We start from the raw sequence: 22,895 nt of genomic DNA, 5'->3' as shown, positions 1-22,895 counted from the left end.
GGTCATAACAGGAAGGTTCATAAACCGCGATCTAGTAAACTGAAGGTGGGGTACCGTTTTTTTCATCGAGTGGTCAATGACTGGAAGGCATTCTTAATGCAAGAAGAAGGTCGTTTTTAGTGGATGAAACAATTATATTTCGCTCACCTAGTTATAGTCGTTTTGTATATGTTCTTGACGTCACTGCACTCAAGCTTAAGTGCCACAACACCAGAAATGTAGATCAACTTCCAAAGATTTGTTATGAGCGACAGTATCCTCCATATAATTTTATCGCTCAACGGAAGGACATGTGATATCGTGTAAATTATCATTCGAAGTGTGTAAAGATCTTTCACTTCCGACAGGATATTTAGCTTACTTCACTCTTTTTTTATATTGATTTTCGACGTTTGTCTGGCTTGTTGAGTTAGCCAGAAAATTCGCTTGCCATGTGTCTGGAAGAAAAAGAACAGATTTGTAGGCTGTTTCATAAGACCTAAGCCTGATGTATAATGCCGTGTGAGCAATAGTTGAGAAAGATTATACGAATTTAAAGTCCATATGACCATTATGGTGACATTTCAAGATAAAGTCTATCGTGAAAGATCCTGTTCCAGGTTGAAAAGTGTTATACGAGACTAGTAAGGTGTCGGTTGCCAGACAAAATTCTTGAATTTGTGAGCTCTATCCAGTTGCTGGAAAGAGCATCGAAATATCTAACGATGAGAAAACTATCATCCTTACTCCAATAAAAACCAAAGCCTAGACAGAAATCGACAGAAGGTAACAAAGACCAAAGACCTGTTCTTGGGTTCGAAATCCAGTCATTTTAATAACTCTCTTTTTTTCTTCTAAATAAATATCATTCTTAAGATTACGAAGTTTGTAATTAGGACAATAACTTATGTTGCGCTAAAATGAACTTTTCAGACTCGTTTTTATTTCCACTTCTCATATACAACTCATACATAATGATTATCCTTTGCACTTGAATGAGATTTTCATAGCTTCACTGCAATCTATGACTGCACAAACATTTATTCTAACACCATATCTTACCTCAATAATAAGTTATTTACTCACTAATTTATTTTGTTTTATTTTATTTTTATTACTCATTTGGTGATACATGCATAGTTGTTTATTCTTGTTCTGTGTTCATAAACACACTTATTAGCTATTTACGTATTTCGCGTCTCCCTTATTTCTATTTCCTTAGTTCCCTCCTTTCCTTCTTTAAAATCCATTTATTATTCTTGTCAATTACACAGAACCTGATTTATTATTACGACTCGATTATTGATATTTTATTTTCCTTTTCTTTCCTTTCTCAAATATTGTAAATATTATGCTAACATTATTGAAACTTGTGTATTATTGCATTTTTGAAGGAACCAGAAATGATTTCTTCACAACACTCATGTACCCATAAGATGTTTGTGAATGATAATAATATTGCCCCTCGCGTTTACATTGTTCTTGGTTCGGACACAGTGTCAGAAAGAATACCAAACGGTGGCAACAACAATATGTTTTTATTTTTCGGTTCACAAATATAGTTTGTTACCGTCATTGTTGAAGTTGTTGTGGAGTGCAAATGACTGTAGTTCGTAATAATTCTCGCGTTTCGGTTTCTGCGGAAGGCGAAAAGTAGATTACATTATTTGCTAATCTCATAATTGTACCTAACCGTAGCAAATGCTGCATGATCTTCTTCGTGGTCTGCAACCCAAGCTATGTTTCCAGCAGAACATACAGAATAGAAGACTTCACTAGATGACAGCCAACAACATGGCATATGGCTGGCTGTTGACTTACCAACTCCAAATTGATGTCATCGAGGTTAGAGCAGATAAGAAGTTCACAAGGTATTTATATATGCCTTCTTGATTAGGTTTTTTCTGCTCCCCAGAATTTGTTAGTTAAACCCTAGCTTTTAAGTATTTTCCGCTCTTTGGATTGATGTGTGTTCTCATCCTCCTTACACCATTCAGTCGTTTGCACGTTAGGTACATTTCTTAGAAGTATCATTCACTTATTTGTATTTGTCACTAGCTTAATACTGTTATATGCGATTTTAGTCAGAAGTAGTGTTTTTTCCCATTTAACATAAATTCACACATGAGGGTCTGATCAGAACAAGATCGGTAGTGATTTTCATGTCAACCAAACCTTCACAATTGTGCATAGAAGACAGCTTACTGACTCGGTCGAAGTAAACACATTAGGAAAGGCTGCTTACTCTCACCCTTTCTCTTTTTCTTGGTGATCGACTGGATTATGAAGATACCAACATCTGGAGAGAAGCACGGGATACAATGGACAGCAAGGAAGCAGCTGGACAATATAGACTTCGCAGATGTTCTGGCCCTCCTATTGAACCACTCAACAACAAATGCAGGAGAAGACTACCAGTATAGAAGTAGTAGGTCTCAACATACACAAAGGGAAAAGCAACATTTACCGATACAACACAACATGCATCAATCGAATCGCATTTGACAGAGAAGCACTGGAGGATGTAAGAACCTTTACGTATCCGGGAAGCATCATTGATGAACCATGGTGGAGATGATGCAGATGGGAAGACGCGGATCGGCAAAGCAAGAGCAACTGAAGAGCATCTGAGACTCAAAACAATTGCCAACCAACACCAAAGTTAGAATTTTCAATACAAATGCCAAGACAGTTCTACTGTATGGGGCGGAAACTTGGAGAACTACGAAAGCCATCGTCCAGAGGGTATAAGTGTTTATTAACAGTTGTATACGTAAATACTTCGGATCCGTTGACCAGACACTCAACAACAACCTACTGTGGGATAGAACAAGCCAGATTTGAGCGCAGGAAGAAGCGCTGAAAGTGGATAGGACACACATTTAAAAAATAACCTAACTGCATCACAAGACGAGCCCCCACACGGAGTCCTGAAGGCCAAAGAACACATTACGCCGAGAAATGAAAACAGATATAAGAAGAATGAACAACAGCTGCATGGAACTAGAAAGAAAGGATCAGGACAGAGTGAGTTGGATAATGCTGGTCGGCTGGCTATGCTCTATTGGGGGTTAAATGTGCAAGTAAGTAAGACCTGTATTGTCGTTTCTCATAATCAGTTGGTAAATATTCAAAAAGATTAGACTTCAGAAGTATCCAGAGTAAATAATTTACCGTATTTATTTCCTCAGAGGTTAGTCATTTAGTAACGTACCTCGATAAGAAGATTCTTGTACCCCATAAACCACCTTCTGGACATTCTAGCCTTCTAACAGCTGGCTTGTTGTTTTTCTTTTAGTCGGTTCTACCAAATCTCTAATATGAACTAATGTGAAACTGTCAAGTTACTAGAATTCGATAATTAGCACGATCTCCAAGCACTTGTTTATATAGGCAACGGAACATCGTAGATGCAAATTTAAAAGCCCGACTAATTACCCAAATCTTCGGCCTACAGATTTTTGTAGCCTTATGCTTTTGATGTGGAATGTTTATTCCTATGGTTATCTTTTCTTATCAGACAAGCTACGAAATCTGGAAAAGCAATGCACTGTTTTCAGTTTCACTGAATGTCACAGTTTGATATTTTCCCAGATTTTGCCTATTCGCATTTTATTCACTTATGAACCTATATTTCCGCCTGTGGATCTTTGGTCTAGTTCGGTATAAGTACATTTATCTTTGTCACTATAATTATAGACCGTGCTTCAAAATTGTAGACGTGTTATGATGTGACTGCCTAATCTATAAGACCTTAAGTGAAAGTCACATCATTAATTAGACTGACTCGTCGTATCGTGACAATCAGGAGTGTAATTTCTGACCTTCTCTAAGTGTTACATGGCTAATGTAGATCCCAGTAATTATATGTCAAACCTCAAAGATCTTGTGGTTGCGAACTAACACAACCACACGTCTTCTTACTCATTTATAGTTCTAAAAGTTCGGTTTTTTAAATGCCGTCATCAATCAGTCCGTGGACCTGACTGCTAAGTGAATTCACATGCCATAGTTTACACCGTCCACACTATATGTAGCTCAATACTTCGCTGATAATTTGTCTGTTCATTAACAAGCTTAGAATACCCTATCCCTCGTCACTTTGATCCTCAACTTCTCTCTATATTGCTACGGATCGTTGCAACATGGTTATCCTAGACATCTAATTATACTGGATCACTCGGAATGACAAAACAGCTCACGTCAAAGCGTTATGATATACAAAGAAACTATAGGATTCATATAGGCTCACGGTCACAATAAAGCTTATGAATGGTAATCATCGTAATTTTATACTATTCCATATTAAGAAATCGATTAACTAAGAAGAGGATACAACTGCCGAAAGAAAACATTCACCACAGTGAAGGACGGTATTGCTAGGTCAACTAAATTTGCACAACACGACAACAAAGCATCCGTTAGTATCGTTGTAAACGCATTACACTTAGCAATAGAAGAGAATATTGTGGCACTGGTCCCTAACCTCATGATTCTTAAAGCTGAACATATATTTACTAAAAGGGTTGATATTCAACATGTGTCATTTGGAGGAGGTTGGCAATGGTGAACGCAGAAGCAATTGATCGGCATGTCATAGCTTGGTCATGCGAGCGCGGTCGCTTTTCTTTACCTCTTGTTCTTCGTACGAAATATGTCATTCTATCCCCAGCCCAAGTGTGTTCTTCAGAATTGCTAGACGTCATACTGTTGATCATCACTGTCGGACGAGTCAGTGCATACAATGATGTGACTTCCACATGGAATCTTATAGATCAGACAGTCACATCAAGACAAAATCCACAGTCTTTGGACTAGGTCAATTATTATGGTAGTACTAATACCGAAGTAAAAAATAATTCGGTGAAGTCTTGCAACAGTGAACAAACGAAACCCTTCTTCTCATAATGGTTTCAAAATACTGAATCTAAATACGGATATCATAACTTTGTATTGTGCCGCACAGTACTATCAACACTGAGGAAGGCCGATAATTTGTATTTTGGAACTAATTAGGGCTACTCCTTGAGGCTGCGCACGGACGTCCCCGTGAATTCCTTCATCATTAACCAAATCGCCATACCATCGATAAGAAAGAAACATACGATAACGTCAACATCACCCAACCAAAAGCCATTTACTTGAGAGGCTAGCCCTTTTTTCTCGACCCTATAGCCTGATAATGAAACGACACAACCCCAACGATTAAGACCCAACCACTGACAGTTAAAGGTCAATGCGAGACTTCGCGCTGTGGAAGAACTCCAAAATTTCAGAAACACTCGGATGTAAGACATTTTCTTAGGTGATTCCTTTTCGTCTCGTTTTTCCTGTCCTATAGCTAACCGACTTCATCGTCAACTTCTATTGCTTTAAAAACGAAAAAAACGGATGGAAACGATTTTAAAAACATCCTTATGTAATGTGGCTAGTGGCATCCTCAGAACTCCAGAAGACATATGTGAGTTCAGTTTCAGAACGATTCTTGGGAGAAATGACTAGAATTTAGTAATGCAACATACCGAAGCGATGTCCCAGGCGTCCTTCAGGATGAAGCTTTGCATATATCGGCCACCAGCGAAGATGATCTGTGCCACATGACCAACCACCTAAAGTCAAGGTCACACCTTACGGTTAGTACCTAATGTGGATTATCCCTTCCTCGTATCCAGGTACTATGGTCACCTTGGTGATCGCACAACACAAACGATGTTATAATTGAAATACACTAAAAAGAAAAAGCACAATGAACAGAGCGCGACCGTCACCGTATGGGCCAGCTTGCAATGTGCAATTAAGTGATACGCGTCGGTTGTCCTTGGACTTGATGGAAATCAGTGGACCGTTCAACATTCACTGACCTGACTGCTGAATGATTTGGTTTGAGCCGTGTAGTTGGCGTCGAGTCGTTATTGACTATGATCACCACTACAGGAAGATTACGTAGCAGATATCGAGTTGGATCCATCCGTAGGCCAAAAACCAAGAGGCGGTTGACAGTTGCAATAAGTTATATTTGTTGGCGATCTCGTGGTATCGAAAGAATACCGAGACGCATCAAAGCTTATAAGCGGAACTACCAAGCGTAAGCGAGTTCGTGCAAGGTCACAGGCGGCGGAAGAAAGTGTGTCTTTACTACACTTATACAATCAAGTACAATAAAACAATCACTGGTACAATTTGTTATACTAATAACTATCTCCATTATATCAATCGTCTTTCCGTCACAAAAGTAGGTCACTACAGCTTAATGACACTTTACTGGCCCTACTTATAGCCTTATAGGAACCAGAAAAGCATGTAGTAGTAATTTTCAGATGTTTCCCACACTTCTTGTTTCATAAATATAGGCCACTACTTGAAGGCACTAGAAATCTATTCGTACCAAACACGTGTGCTGTAAGATGAAAGCTTGTTCTACTCCATTTGCAACCACCAAGACATTATCCAGTAGTTCAAGAATCCGTGAAAATTTAAATGAAAAGTCAGGGCCTTATTTAAGAGCGAGCGAAAATCATGCAAATATCTGGAAAAACTTCAGTTTCTGCCTTGCAATTTGTTTGTAGAAGTGTGTACATATAAACGAAGACTTGAGAGTATCAACGACTAATCGATACTCTACAAGCAAGCTCAGTATAATAAAGCCATATACATACAATTTACGACTATTCACAACACTGACTTTTCAGAATTCGTCTCTCAACAAATCTTATTCCTTTTCAAACTGTAAAATTTACATAAAGGTAGTTGTCCAACAGAATCGAATAGCAACAACAGATACTAAGCATTTTTGTTAGTATCAGTAAGATAATTACAAATGCTAAGTTTCGAGTGGGCACATTTTCAAAACGTTAATTTTGTGGTTATCATTCACTGATATTAACCACAATTGATTTTATTTTCAGTCTTCTCAAATTGTTCAACTCAGGATTTTCCATATCATCTCACTTTTTCTGTTTTTATTTCATATACTGAATCGGTTTTATGCAGTTATTTTGTTACCCTGACCGTAAATAAATAATTAACAGTCAGATTAAACCATCCAGCCTTTATTATGAATTTCGAAACCATCGCAAGTCAGATCATCAATCGAAGGAGGTCTTCTAAGCCAAAACCCTGGCAGAGGTTAAAATCAAAATTTGCAATAAGAGGTTTCGGAAAATCCAAATCTTCCTATGATTTTGTTATGTCGGGAAACTTCTCTAATTTACCAAGAATGAACAGCAAATCTGTTCGTATCTTTATCAGCTCAACATTTTCCGGTAGGAACAATAAAATTATACCCTTTACATTATGAAAGACTTAAACTTGGAGAGAAATGTTTTAATGAAGTACATATATCCAAAACTCAAAGTTTACTGTCGTGAGAAGTATGGTTTTGATTTTTACGTGAGTTTGGTGATGAAATATAAATATATTTTTGGTGAGTAAAGCCTTAATGTTCGGATAATTTGGTAGTGTATGAGAAGAGAGTGTAAAAACCTCACGTAAGCTCAAATTATGTAGATAAAGGAAAAATGGTTGTCATAGATCACCTCTCCTTATTTTTTATAGGTTGATCTTCTGTTGGTTTTCTAAAGACTTTTTACTTTTTCTGGGTGGTTTTTTTACCCTTGCTTCCGAATTTTTATTATCTAAATGTACGATATCAATTTGTATACTCACTACTGATTCTCTTCACATCTTGTTGGTAATAAATAAAAAGCCGCATAGCTAATCTTACTCTTGGAAAATGGTGCGTTGTTAGTGACTCCATCATTTCTTAAGTATTTCATCTAGCGAAATACAGGAGGATTTTGTGTAGCGTTCTGGAAATGGTAGGTTTATTTCTGACCTCTAGTTACGTTTCTGTTCACGGAACATTAACTTACGCTTTGAACTCCAAAAATCTGCAACACTAGTAGTGTATGGGCCGACAACTCAGCGAGGATATATCCACCTAAGTTTCAAGTAGTTTGAGACACCACAATGAGTGGGTCACTGAAGGCTAGGAGCTGTTCACAAACAGATGGTCGTTGTATAAAACGGCTTTGAGCTGCTGGAATGGTTTTGAAGTAACGTTAGATACTTTCTAGCTCTCGTAAAACTCTTTGTCGCCAATAGTACCCTCTCTCATGCCTAAAGATTTCAAGTGGATTTACGAGTAGTTTTGGATGCTCGTATTATTATGCGAACATTATTGTTTGAGGAAATTTTGTACAATGTTTTATTATTTTCGCTCTAATTTCAAAGTCTTATTTAATACGTCTTGGTCCTGTGACTTTAAAAATGTAAAAATCTGCCTATCCGGTTTTCACATTCAATAACAAGTACATACGGCTTACAATCTTAATCTACAAATAGTTCGCGAGAGCTTGACGCACTAAAGTAACATCTTAAAATTCACAAAATATGTAACTATCATTTAGATCGGGAGCAAAATATAACCAGTATCCTAATGATACAATAAGTATACAGACCTCCGGTAAACTGCATATTTGTAATATATATTTGCAGTGTGTATTTCGACTTCACAGAGGATATTTACGACGTATTAGTCTCAATTTCAAGTATTTTTAATTAATGTGTCCAAAACCAGAACTATTAATCCAAGAAAGTGAATATAAATCTCCGTTGGACTTTTTTGGCCCCTTAATACAAGACACAAGAATATTTTGCATTGTCAGTTTAATCTCTCATTAGTGTTGTAATAACAAGACAATATATTAACAATATCCCACTTAGTAGAATATTGAATTACTGACATTTCAAAACTTATTGTAAGTCAGCTCCTAAAAGCAGGACTAGCGAACTTGAGGTTGTCAAGCCAAACCTTCGATAATGTCACTTACAGATCTATTGCTGTTTTAATTGTTTTGCAGGCTATCGACATGCGCTGGGGTGTGCCAAATGTTACCCAGTTAGATCATCTTGGTCCAAAAACATGCTATGATGAAGTTGAACATTGCAAGTTTCTTTCAATTGGTCCAACTTTTATTGTGAGTTAAATTATAGAAAACAAACATATCAAAACTCTTTAGACTGTACTTGGCCAGCGTTATGGAGAATATGAAATCCCATTTACGATCAACTCATATGAGATGGAACTTATAAAAGACTGGTCAAAAAAGATTCAAGGAATATCTCCTAAATGTTTTGAGGCGCTTGAAGAATGGTATTTGTGTGACAAAAATGATATAAATCAGGCTTACCATTTAAAACCAATAGTAGAAGCATTTCAACTGGTAAGGGAATTTTTGTTTTATCAAAACATTAAAATAAATTGAATAGTATCAAAGCTGATGTGTTTCGCCGAAATCTGGAAAGGTGATAAAGTTATATAGCTCAACAAAACTTATTATACTCAAGGTTTGGCAAGGTTCTGTTCTTAGTTTTTAAAAATATTTCAGTACCGTATTTCACCGTTGTAGAATAGAAAATATGACTTCATATTTCCATAAGTAATCTAGCTTGTTAATACCAATTTATATATTCATAAATGCCAAAATTATTTGGTAGTTAGGTGTTACCATAATGTTGGTTTTGTAGACATTGGTTCAATTCACTTTCACTCGAATAGATCTGAATATATTTGGAAGTGAATTCCCCGTTACAATTTTTACCGAAAAAACTGAAAACTTGTTATTTAAATTAGAATGATATACTGAGAAGATGAGCCCTGTAGTCGTGTACATATATAGCTATTACATAAGTAAAAGTTATTCTACATTTACGACATGCTAAAATGAGGTTATTTGGTTGGGTTGGAGTAGAATAACTAGCATATTGATCAGTATTTCGAGGTAGGTCTTCAAATACAGATTTAGCAAATCTGTTTCCTCATTACTGGTGGGCGTCAAATAAAATTTCTTTATTTTTCATGGTTATTAATAATTACTTTAGAATTATAACGAAGTGACATGAGTAAGTTATCACTAAAAACATTTAATTTAACATGAAGAACTGTTCTGAATATATAAATTTATAAGTTATACTATGCTAAGCTCATTTATTAGCTAATGATAAAAGTTTTGCATGGTTTTTGTTTTACTCTAATTGACAATCAATACAATATACAATATTTTTATTGTCCAGGGAGATAATCGATTTGTAGAGAATGAAAAACAACGGTGGTATGATGATCGTAAAGCTATGCATCTTGGTATTAATCAAATAATTCCAGTGTTAACTCAACAGGGGTTAATAACAAGTCAAGAAGCAATCAAATACTCTCTTTCAGGTACAATTAACTGTTTTATCATGGTGATTTTGTTTACACATCTTTCATCTCTATTGGCTGCATGATATTTATATTGGTGAAGATCAAGTTTTCAGTATATTAATATGGAGACTCAAAAACTTATTTTTTTGTAATAAGTTTCTTGTTTTTCTGGTGACATCTGATTAGGTTTTAATCAGTTTTGAATACATTAAATAAACCGTTGAAGTCTCAAATGTTCATTTGTTGCTGAGATGCAAAACCAAAACTTTTGTTTTGATATTTCTTCCACTGGTAGGTTTTGTAATGACAAGTCAAAACAATGATAACTGTGTCTTTCAGGTTAAAATCTGTCTTACTAGAAAGAAATCTAGTTGAGTTGAGATAATCGCAATCAATAAATAGATTTTCAGTTTTCGAATCTATCTTTAGACCGAAGGTCTCAAATTTTGCACTTATATGTTTTAAGTCCCTTCTAAATTTAGCCTTTGAGAATGAAATTACTACCTAAATCGCGGATTAATGAGAACTTTTATTTTATACAAAATGTCATTTCTACGAAATATATAAACGATTATTTACTTTTCAGTTTCTTTGATAAGTGATTGCTTTCAGCATGGTTGTAAACACATTGAGATTTCTCTCCCTTTTAGCTGTACTGTTTTTAATACTTTGAAGACAAAAAGCTAAACAAAATATGACACACTTATTGGGAAACATGTGAAAACTTAAGACGTAAGCTATTAAAATGTTGCCTGTAGAATGCACATATGTACAATCATTGCTACATCAAAATATATAAAGTCCTGTGAAATTCAAAATAAAGTCTCACTGGTGCTCAATTATACTTCAAATATTCTGTTAGCGCGGTCAAAATCTTTCTTTTTCATTTGCTCGTCCATTTGTTTGACTTAAATGTGGTCAAACATTTGAAAATATGGAAATGACTAAAGACGTTTGGGAGATGAAAGATGAAAGCGTTTGTTTTGTTTATATATGTCGCCTATATTCTTCAGTTAGCTGATGCAATCATCTGGCGAAACCAGTTGTGGCAGTTTATGTTTAGTGTTTAGTTACTTGTTTAATTGTATGTAAAGCTATTTGCTTTGCTTTTCGTTATTCAGTTACCGAACATGAAATAATACTGGGTATACTTAATGCAGATGATTCAGATAAGCGAAAATGTGCAGCGTTTACAAGGACTATCAAAGAAATTGATGAGGTTCTGCAAAGTAAACAAGCAAACAAGTAATTATGTGAAAATATTTTTTTAAAGATGTCTTTTATCATAACATAATATCAACCGAATGTTTATCCCGATTCAGAGAGCATTGAACAGCTGTTTGTATCTGCGAAAAATCTGCGACAGCCTACATCGGAAACTTTATTCATTATCAGACGACGAATTTTCTTGTCTTATGATGAGCAAGACATTAGTTGAACAATGACTTGAAATTTAATGGTCGCCATTTTTAGCTTTAGCAAACTACTTATGAACTGTGAATGTAATTTTCTGTCGTCCATGAATATTTATTCATACTCACGACTTAGTTAACTCTTGAATTTCTGGCTACTTGTTAAAAATAAATAAAACAGATTTGAACAATGTGAAATGTGCCATAAATGTATATATTGGTTGGAGTTTTTAAAACTTATATTGGTAAAACACGAAGAAATTAACAAAAATTCATATGAGCAAGAGGACATAATAATACCGATAATAGTTTAAAACCAAACGTAGGAAAAAATGGTCAAACGACGAAAGCAGAATCAGATAGGAAAAGTAGGAAATATCGGTATCTTTAAGATACAAAATAAATTCATAAGCTCCAATGATACTTAATCATTTTGAGTCATATTACTTGAAACCTTCAACCACAAACTGTGATTATGTGTCTGGCGCAAATCAAGAAGTCTTAATTTGCCTAATCAACTTAGACTAAAAATCAGTGTATCAATACACTGATGCTGTATCTGGATATGGGCAATATTTGTATTTTTCAGCTTATTAATGTATCAATCTGTTTATCAAATCTAGATAAACAGCGACTGGACCTATTTTACATAAACCCTAGTTGATGAAGATGCTCAACCTTATCAATAACTTCGATAAGTTGGAAGAATATTATACTCACAACCTAATCATTAATTCAAAAACAATCAGATATCTGGGGAATACATGCGTGTTTTTGTTTAAACAGAATGCTTCGCATCAGTGGTGTAGTGTAAAACATACTTGAAATGAGAATGAGCAATCACTTAGGCTTGAAGAGATCCATCTACAGATAGTTCACTGATTTGATGTAGACTATTTTTCAGTTTTGTGATTTTCGAATATCCCATTAGTTTGATGATAACCTTCATGAAATACTACTCTCCAACATTTTCTTTGCTTTCTTTTGATAGATTTCTAGACATGAATCACAACGGGACATTAGACAAAACACGTTTTGAGCAGATAAATGATTTAAGAAACATTACTTTGGCTGCTGTTTTAAAAGAAAATAATATCCGCAATTATGAAATACCATGGTCAGCGATCGAAAATGATGGTTTAGAACGTTAGTTTGTCAAAAGATTAGCATTTCATCTCTTTGGTTCATCACTTACTGCTTTAACTTCTGTACGCCTTCTTGCGGTAATCACAACTTCATGTTGAGATAACTGGTGGGATAGAATGGAGTGTTATCTTATCACATGTCCGGTATACTGTTAATAGATAACGAATGAAAAAATAAAGATAATTCAACAGAGGAAATTTGCAAGTTTCAGAGGAAGTTGATTGGTGACTTCAAGATCAGCAAAATCTAGCAAAATGAGATTAGTTTATAGATGCGAAGTATAAAAGTTAATTGTCCACTTGACAAATATGAAAAAGGAAAGAAAATTGAAGGCGACAGTGACAAGTTAATAATAATAAGAAATTAAAAGCGAGTAATTACAACAGACTATTATGTATGAAAAACTAAGAGAGTCAGAAATATATTAGGTTAACAGTTTAAATTTAATGTTTATATGCACAGAATCCAAGCTTGAATCGAGGAACTGTTAATAACCATAATAATGGAAATTTCTATTTGTACTCTGAATGAGACGTTTTGTTTATGATTTTGAAAGGTGATTTTGCTTGAACATTATGGACAGAATCGACGTGGTGTTCCAAAACCTGAGCTGTTGATTGGCTCACATTTTCTTTTTAATACCGAGACAGGGTAATACTCTGGCTAAGTGAAGATATTTAATAATGATATGCGTGATTATTCCAAGAACAGTGGAAATAATTTAAAAAGACAGTGAAAAAAGTTTTTTAAAAGGAAACTATTACTTTACCGAATGTCTTTTTGATGCAACTTGTACGGTAGTCTACACTAAAATGGTTTAATAAACACTCAGAAACTTATGTTGCTCATATGCTACTTGGAAAAAGTACACATTTTTATTTCATGTTTTTAGGCGTGATGTGTATTTCATATGTTTTGTTTGAGGTTAGAACACTATTATAATAAGGACCAAAAAGCTCCCAACTATTATTCGACCATACATAGACAGTTTGCTCAATGATCAGTATCATTTTAAACCAAAATCATACGACTAATACTCAAAACAGTGATCAAAGTAAACAAATACTGCATATTTGTTTGATACACCAACATGACTATTTTAAATATATATTTTTACATCGATATGAGTATGACGAGTTGATATACTGTAGTAATAAGGATCGTATAGGTTTCAGGATATGACCATGGTGTAACAAAAAGCTCTAGTAGTTTTAATCCTTGTTCTGAGCGGTATGACAAGATTTATTTTAGGACTAAGAAACAAGCACAACAGCAAAATAGAGGAAATAAATATCAATTTTGACCAATACATTCCATTAGTTTTATAATTTTGATCAGAATATTAGGAAAATAAAGTGATCTCTTTGTTGTATCTAGAGCTTAGATTCCTAATATACTGCTTATAACTTGAGCACTAGAACCCTCAAAGTCGCAAATGAGAAGACAGAAGACAAGTGAAAGAAATCCTATTCCAATCAATGTCAAATACGGTATAAAACTATCAGGTATTTATAGATTTTTAGTAAAAACGAAATCATTATTATAGTCATCCAATCCGCATACAGAGGGTTTTGGCATTTGCTCACGTAGATATTCTGGAATATTCTTCCAAAAGATGATTGGATGGAATATCTTCGGTTCTTTCTGAGCTTCTTAGATCTTCCTCTAGTTCACCCGTGGGCCGTCCTCGCACTCCTTTTACTATATATATATAATGCTACATACTGCTTGTTACTTATTGTCTCAGTAAAATATAGTATTCTCTGAAGTGTTCATTATCACGTTTTCATAAGTTACCCACCGGTTAGTCATTGTTACTTATATTGAGTTTATAATTTTCTTTCTCAAGCTTTTTTCCAGAACGGTTAGGATTAGATTCTATGTAGAAAATCTTATCGACTATTCTCTCTGTCTGTGTAGTTAGTTTATTTCTATCCCAGCGTACTTTTCAATTCCAAGAAAAAGTTGATCATGGTTTTCATAAAGAACCGAATTTAGCTAAACAACCACTGGAAACAAGGGAACACTAACACAACTGTTTCATCCTACTATTTGACGCCTCATACTCTCATTTAAATTTTATGTAGTTGTAAATGTAATGAAAATCTTTCTAAGATTTTCAAAATCCTTTAAATATGCAAACGAGAATTACAAGAGTTTGCTTCTTATAGTTATTGGAAATATGTTTTGTATTTTTATTCCAGGCGCGTTATATCTACGAAAATTTGGTATGGATTTTGAGAGCAAAACCATTTCACTCATTGATAAAGCAGTTTCAGAAATGTCAAATTTTGAAAACGATGAATTGTACGTAGAGGTTTTACAACATCTAAATCATTGTAATGAATTTATTCAAGAATTTCATGGTCGTAGTGATGTATTAGAAGTTGTAAAACGATATATTCAGGGAGATTCCACAGGTATGGTAAAGGTATATTTGTATTATGTCATCATTTTGGTTTACCTAAAACCGGTCTAAGTGTTTATATATGGGGACGTGTTAAATATAATTGATATATTATTGCACCATTATGTCTTAACTAAAAATCTTCTTTTACAAATAAGTTCGAGATTAGACTCAGAATTTAGTGATATTTAACCCACTTTTATGTGATCATTTACTCTTAAGACAGGTCATTATAATGATCAATATATTTTAACCATTATATTTAGTGTGAATACTGATTTGATGATTGCAGATTTTATTAACTCTATTGGTGTCATTCAAATACCCAATATATATTTTGATGTTGGAAATGATCAGTCAATAAACGAATCTCAATCTGTTCGTCAATATTTACATCAAAGTATATTCCCCATTTCTTTAATTTAAGGAATGTAACTTCATCTACTCAACTCCGCCTGTAGCTCTTCTAGAGTTACTGCCGGTCCCAAGCCCGGGTAAAGGAGAAGGGTTGGGCATGGGGTTAGCAACCCCATCCCGTAGAAAAGCTAACTCGCTAAAAAACGCTAACCAGAAAAAATAATTCAAACCATTTAAACTCTGCCCTGGGAGTTGAAGGAATAATTATGATGCCTCATGATGAAAGCCGAAATTCTTCGGAAGTCACGAGACCGATGCACCTTCTAACAACCAGAGCAACACTCTTTATAGGTACATGGAACGTCCGGACAATGTGGGAGACAGGAAGGACCAGCCAAATAGCAATGGAAATGAGGAGATACAACTTGGCAGTACTCGGAATCAGCGAAACCCATTGGAAACAATCTGGACAACAAAGGCTAGGTACAGGAGAGATGCTGCTGTACTCCGGTCACGAAGGGGAAAATGCTCCACACACTCAGGGAGTTGCTCTAATGCTGTCCAAAGAAACACGAAATGCACTTGTGGGATGAGAATCTCATGGACCTAGGATAATCAAAGCATCATTCAGAACAAAGAAGCAAGGGATCACAATGAACGTTATCCAATGTTATGCACCCACCAATGATAGCAACGACGATGATAAAGATCAGTTCTATGAAAGGCTGCAATCAATTATAGAGAAGTGCTCACGAAAGGACCTCACCATCCTGATGGGAGATCTAAATGCTAAAGTTGGAGTGGACAACACAGGATATGAAGATGTAATTGGATGACATGGATTAGGAGAGAGAAATGAAAATGGGGAGAGACTTGCAAACCTATGTGCATTCAACAAATTGGTTATAGGCGGCACAATATTCCCACACAAGCGCATACACAAAGCTACATGGATCTCACCGGACCAAACCACAGAGAACCAGATAGATCACATCTGTATCAACAAAAAATTCCGAAGATCAATGGAAGATGTGAGAACCCGGAGAGGAGCTGATATAGCTTCAGATCACCACCTGATTGTGGCCAAGATGAGACTGAAGCTAAAGAAACACTGGACAACTGGACAAACAGCACTACAAAGGTTCAATACAGCCTTCCTTCGAGATACTGACAAGCTCCATGAATTCAAGATAACTCCCAACAACAGGTTCCAAGCTCTACAGGATCTACTGAATGAACAAGAAACTACTTTGGAGGACAACTGGAAAGGGATAAAAGAAACACTAACTTCAACGTGTCAGGAGGTTCTGGGTTGCAAAAAGCATCATCATAAGGAATGGATCTCTATGGGAACCCTGAACAGGATTCAGGAAAGGAAGAACAAGAAACTAGCAATTAACAACAGCCGAACACGAGCAGAGAAAGTCAAAGCACAAACAGACTACGCAGAAGCAAACAGGGAAGTGAAGAAAAGCATTAAAGCCGACAAGCAGAAATACATGGGAGAACTAGCAACGACGGCGTAAAATGCTGCACGAGAAGGGAATATGAGACAACTATATGATACAACGAAGAAATTGGCAGGGAGATATAGCAAACCAGAGAGACCAGTCAAGGACAAAGAAGGAAAGACGATCACACAGATTCAAGAACAGAGGAAAAGATGGGCAGAATACTTCGAGGAACTGCTGAATAGACCAGCCCCATTGAATCCACCGAACATCGAAGCAGCCCACATTGACCTTCCTATAGATATCACTCCACCAACGATCGAAGAAGTCAAGATGGCCATCAGACAAATCAAAAGTGGGAAGGCGGCAAGACCTGACAACATACCGGCTGAAGCACTGAAGTCAGACATTGAAGTGACTGCAAACATGCTTCACCTTCTATTCAAGAAGATTTGGGAAGAGGAACAAGTGCCAACGGACTGGAAAGAAGGATATCTCATCAAGATACCAAAGAAAGGAGATCTGAGCAAATGTGAGAACTACAGAGGCATCAGTTTGTTATCAGTACCAGGAAAAGTCTTCAACAGGGTGCTGCTGAATCGGATGAAAGACGCAGTAGACGCCGAACTTAGGGATCAACAGGCTGGATTCCGTAAGGATAGGTCGTGCACAGACCAGATTGCGACACTACGGATCATCGTGGAACAATCGGTTGAGTGGAGTTCGTCACTATACATCAACTTCATTGATTATGAGAAGGCGTTTGACAGCGTGGACAGGAGAACATTATGGAAACTTCTTCGACACTATGGAGTTCCTGAAAAGATCGTCAACATTATCCAAAACTCATACGATGGACTACAGTGCAAAGTCGTGCATGGAGGACAGCTGACAGATGCATTTCCAGTAAGGACCGGAGTCAGACAAGGCTGTCTACTCTCCCCATTCCTCTTCCTTCTAGTGATTGACTGGATTATGAAGAATTCGACATCTGAAGGGAAATACGGAATACAATGGACTTCTCAGAATCAATTAGATGATTTGGACTTCGCAGATGACCTAGCCCTCCTCTCTCATACACACGAACAAATGCAGATGAAGACAGCAAATGTAGCAGCAGCCTCCGCATCGATAGGCCTCCACATTCACAAAGGAAAAAGCAAGATTCTCAAATGCAACACGGAGAACACCAACCCAATCACACTTGATGGCGAAACTCTGGAAGAGGTGGAAACATTCAAGTACCTGGGAAGCATCGTTGATAAACAAGGAGGATCTGATGCAGATGTAAAGGCGAGGATCGGCAAAGCAAGGGCAGCATTTCTACAATTGAAGAACATATGGAACTCAAAACAACTCTCAACCAATTTCAAGGTCAGAATCTTTAATACGAACGTCAAGACAGTCCTACTGTATGGAGCTGAAACGTGGAGAACTACTACGACCATCATCAGGAAGGTACAAGTATTTATCAACAGCTGTCTACGCAAAACACTCAACATCTATTGGCCGGATACTATCAGCAACAGCGTTTTATGGGAGAGGACAAACCAGCTTCGAGCTGAAGAGGAAATTAGGAAAAGACGTTGGAAGTGGATCGGACATACACTAAGGAAATCACCAATGTGCATTACAAGGCAATCCCTAACTTGGAATCAGGAAGGAAAGCGGAAAAGAGGAAGGCCAAAGAACACATTACTTTGGGAAATAGAAGCAGATATGAAAAGGATGAACAGCAACTGGAAAGAACTGGAAAGGAAGGCTCAGGACAGAGTTGGATGGAGAATGCTGGTGAGCGGCCTATGCTCCTCGACGAGGGGTAACGGGCGTAAGTAAGTAAGTAACTTCATCTACTCAGTCGCTGATTTCCACCATCTAGAACGTCTTAAGCAAGTAACGTACATTCTCTTAGTATATTTTAGAGTTGAAATCGGTGAATTTCGTTGGCTTAGTTAGCCAACGAAGAAAAAGAGAGATCAGCACAGAAATTTCCATTTCGACGATATAACTTAATTATGCTGTATGATTGTCTTTAAAGTGATTTCATTAATAGATGAGTCTATGAAATTATAGTTAGAAATTAAATCATAAAATGTCCTGAGACTTAAAGTACCAAAAGACGGGTTGCTTAATGATCTACAGGTGAACGAAGAAAAGGAAAAGGAAAATAATATATGAGCCAGAAATAAGATACGTGATTGTCCAATTGATAAGTATGAAGGAGAAATGAAAACTGTACAGATTATAATAACGGTTGAATAATTACCATAAAAAATTGTAGTAAGATAATAATAACTGGTTAATGATTAAAAAAGTAGACTGTAGAGATGAAAAGACAAAACGGTGTTAGGGCCACTCAATGATAAGAGATTGAACCTTTTGCTTCACACCCAGAATTCATACTTGAATTGGTGAATCGCTAAGGCTTCAATAGTCCATACGTTTTTGACTCAGCTTTCGTTTTATCCCACCCGTTTGACTATATAGACAATTTTGATAAGGCAATATACCCAGAGTTTAGATGTTCCTGTATTAAGCTGCTGACTGTTTTGTTTTATATTTTTTAAAGTTAGCCTAAGTAATGTTGCGAGACGTATTTAGAAAGTGTTTGCCTTGTAGGGCTGATATAACTGGCTCCACAAGGGAAAGTAGACTTACGAATGCACATTGACTTGGCTGAAGGCGGGCTTTTATCTTTGACACGTCTATTAATGATAGGCTGGGTGGAAGAGGTAATACAGAGTTTAGAGGCATAAAATATTCTCCTTAAATATTTCAGGAGTTCTGCCTCAGTATCCCTTTTAAACTCAATGTTCATAAAGATAGTTATCTTTCGAACTACAGGTGGTCTTTCAGGTTATAGTTTTGGTTTCAAGTCTCTTTCAGTAACCCTGGACGGATAAAAATTTACGATGGGTATTTGGTTGAGTTGCAATAGTTGATTGTTCATCGTGTCTTTAGAGCATATTTTGTGAGTCCTTGAGGATAATGAGTGAATTAGATATTTCTTTCTGCTTAGTAGAACCCAGCTTTGAAAATTCAGGCACTAACCATTCTATATTGGTTTTCTTCATATGGATCTTTGTAATGAACCACCTGGTGTTCTTTTTAATTGAACTTTAAGGAAGTGGAATTTCGAATTGACCTCTGTTTTTAGTGTAAATTTAATCAAACGATGGAAATTACTGCATTTATTCAGGAAGAGGTTAATAATTTCTCCAATGATAAATGTGTCGTCCATTTATCTTTTGTATAAATGAAAGATTTTAACTTTTATTTCTCATCGATAGTTAATTATCTTGGCACTTCACCCCACATTACACTAAGCAATTGGATAACTATCGTAGATCCACAAAATATTTACAGCCACCTCAGCTGTTTTAGTTCCACATTGTCTAATTATAGAGTTGTTAAGGCTTCCTGTTCAAACGATTAGGCTAACTACTTTATAGATGCAACTGACGTTGATGCTTTGAACTGAATGTTCATAAATGCTAATTATACGTACTCACATACTATTGCAAAAGATTTATGAATTATTGAAATGATAAATCCTGGAAAACTAATACAGAAAACTTGCAGCTGTTGGCTGTGAGTTAGTGAGTATTTCTGTTAATGCAAAAATAACACTACATTACAATAATATTATTATTCATTCAATTTTTAATCTCTTCGCCTTTCTATACTTCAGATCCATTCGTATTATATGGTCAATCTGGTAGTGGGAAAACATCTGTAATGGCTAAACTTGCAGTAACAGCAAGAGACTGGATAAATGAAATCAGTAATTCCATAAAGCATACTAACAGCTTTAATCAATTCCGTATTCGATCAAAACATAACAAAAGTAATAGAACAAACCTAGAAGAAAAGGAATTAAATTCAAATCTTGTACCAAATAATTCTATACTATCTAATCCTATTGATTCAGTCATTGTTATAATACGTTTTTTAGGGACAAGTCCAGGTACCTCAACATTACGTCAAACATTGAAATATACTTGCAGACAACTTGTTGCAAACATTAATAGTATTGGAAGTATGAGTAATTCAGATACATTTACATTTATTGATCCAGAAGTTATTCGAGCACAAGATGATTTTCAGGTAAAAATATATGGTCTGTTGTTCCGAATATGACAATGCAATTATTATGAATCTATCAAAATATTGTTTTAGTCTAGAATTCACAATTCACATGAGATCACTAAACCAAACAAAATCATACCACTAATGACAAAAATTAGCTTAATTCAAACACTGGACGAGAATGGGAGATTAAATAGCTCATAAACTCGTCAATTTATATATTTCTAATGAGTAAATGTTCATCTTATTATGTTACATAAGTTTCAACCTTAAATTGACCAACAGATTATTAGTCTTCTTATATAATCATATTCCAGATGATATTGCTGAAAGTCATTAAGATTTGCTTGACAAAACAATCCTTGTTAAACGGTTTTATCAGTCAAGAGGAATACAGTAATATATCTTGAGGTGTATACTTACTGAAACGCCAACAGTTAACGACACTTTTCAATGCTATAATTAACTGTTAAAGTTATATTTATTAAATGTCTCACACAAAAAGCAGATTTAAATGAAAAAATAGGGGGTATGTATGTATGATTCGATATCATAAAAGATTTTTTAAGGAGACAGCTTTGTTAAAACAGTAGTTTCTTGTTATATTTACTTGGAAGGTATGAAATTATACTGTTTTTTCTTGATAGCTTACTTCCTGTTAAAAAATTTACCATTTAAACAACTATCGATGAATGCATATTGTATAATGCTTTATTTTTTTTCAGTCTATTCTTAATACATTTTACGATCTATTAATTCAACTTTCAAATATGCAAAGACATGTATTAATTTTCTTTGATGCCATTGATCAACTTGAGCCTTCGGATGGTGCATATTTTCTTGGTTGGATACGAGTTCCTTTGCCTAGATATGTCAAATTAATCATTTCAACATTACCACATATTGGAGGAATATTAGATAATTTTCGATCAAATTTTCTATCTCATAGTCCTTCATCTTCTTTGCCTATACATCTACAAAATTCAGATGATTCAGAAAACAATGCTCCAGATTCCTTGACTTATCCGAATTTCATTGAAGTAAAAGTACTTGATGATAGTATGTGTGAACAATTATTAAGAACAAGATTAGCTTCTAATGGAAGGTGTTTACAACCATTTCAATGGAAATTAGTTAAAAGAGCACTGTCACATTGTCAGTTAACATTATTTATTGTTCTTGTAGAACGCGTAGTAAGTTAAACATTATTAACTTCTGTTTTTAATTATATAATTACCTGGAACTGATACATATTTTAATTCTTATTAAAATGCAAGTATTTGTATAATAATATATTAGGAACTAGGAGAATATTGTCTGGTTAGATAAAATTAATGTAAAGAGGACCAATTTCCAGTTGATTTTTATTGATAGAAACTAAATCAGAAGTTAAATCACCCATAAAGTTTTAAATTGATTAAGGGAAATGTTGTCGGTTATTGAAATTCGTCAACTTCATAAAGGGTTGATTGTTTGTACATCATAAAAAAGAACAGAATTATTGTAAGATTTCTTAAAATTCTTTTGTTCAAAATCCTATGGTGATCTATTTTATTGACTAATTATAGTGTTAACTGTCTACTTCGTTCATTCTAATCTGTAAGGAACTGGAGTTAATTTTACAAAGTAAAAATAATTATTTTTCTAAATTTTGAATTTATCCTATGTAACGACTGTATTGACTTAATGGAGACACTTCAGCTATTCAATACAGCTCATCCGTTTATAAAATTCATATGTGAGGAGGAAAGTGGAGGTAGAATAGCTTTTCTAGATGTTCTACTTACAAGGAGAAAAGACAGTTTATTAAGGAGAAACATAAACAAGAAAACATCATGGACCGGTCAGTATAC

The 22,895-nt window shown here is 35.3% G+C and overlaps 1 protein-coding gene across 1 annotated transcript in view; it reads left to right on the top strand.

The window, feature by feature from the left end:
* Positions 1-7,033: 7,033 nt before the first annotated feature.
* The window catches only part of Smp_145280 (hypothetical protein), a gene marked incomplete at both ends in the record, with an annotated part of 37,036 nt that continues 21,174 nt past the window's right edge, over positions 7,034-22,895 (top strand). Inside the window, 11 exons of the mRNA XM_018789888.1 lie at positions 7,034-7,241; positions 7,280-7,368; positions 8,841-8,957; positions 9,000-9,203; positions 10,054-10,198; positions 11,302-11,409; positions 14,826-15,158; positions 20,645-20,737; positions 20,885-21,077; positions 21,821-21,990; positions 22,054-22,235. Coding sequence (XP_018655286.1) covers positions 7,034-7,241; positions 7,280-7,368; positions 8,841-8,957; positions 9,000-9,203; positions 10,054-10,198; positions 11,302-11,409; positions 14,826-15,158; positions 20,645-20,737; positions 20,885-21,077; positions 21,821-21,990; positions 22,054-22,235 — 1,842 coding nt within the window. The remainder of the gene's footprint in view (positions 7,242-7,279; positions 7,369-8,840; positions 8,958-8,999; positions 9,204-10,053; positions 10,199-11,301; positions 11,410-14,825; positions 15,159-20,644; positions 20,738-20,884; positions 21,078-21,820; positions 21,991-22,053; positions 22,236-22,895) is intronic.

Source organism: Schistosoma mansoni, chromosome W, assembly GCF_000237925.1.
Source record: "Schistosoma mansoni strain Puerto Rico chromosome W, complete genome".
In the NCBI taxonomy this organism is placed as follows: domain Eukaryota; kingdom Metazoa; phylum Platyhelminthes; class Trematoda; order Strigeidida; family Schistosomatidae; genus Schistosoma; species Schistosoma mansoni.
This window is presented reverse-complemented; position numbering and strand designations above follow the sequence as displayed.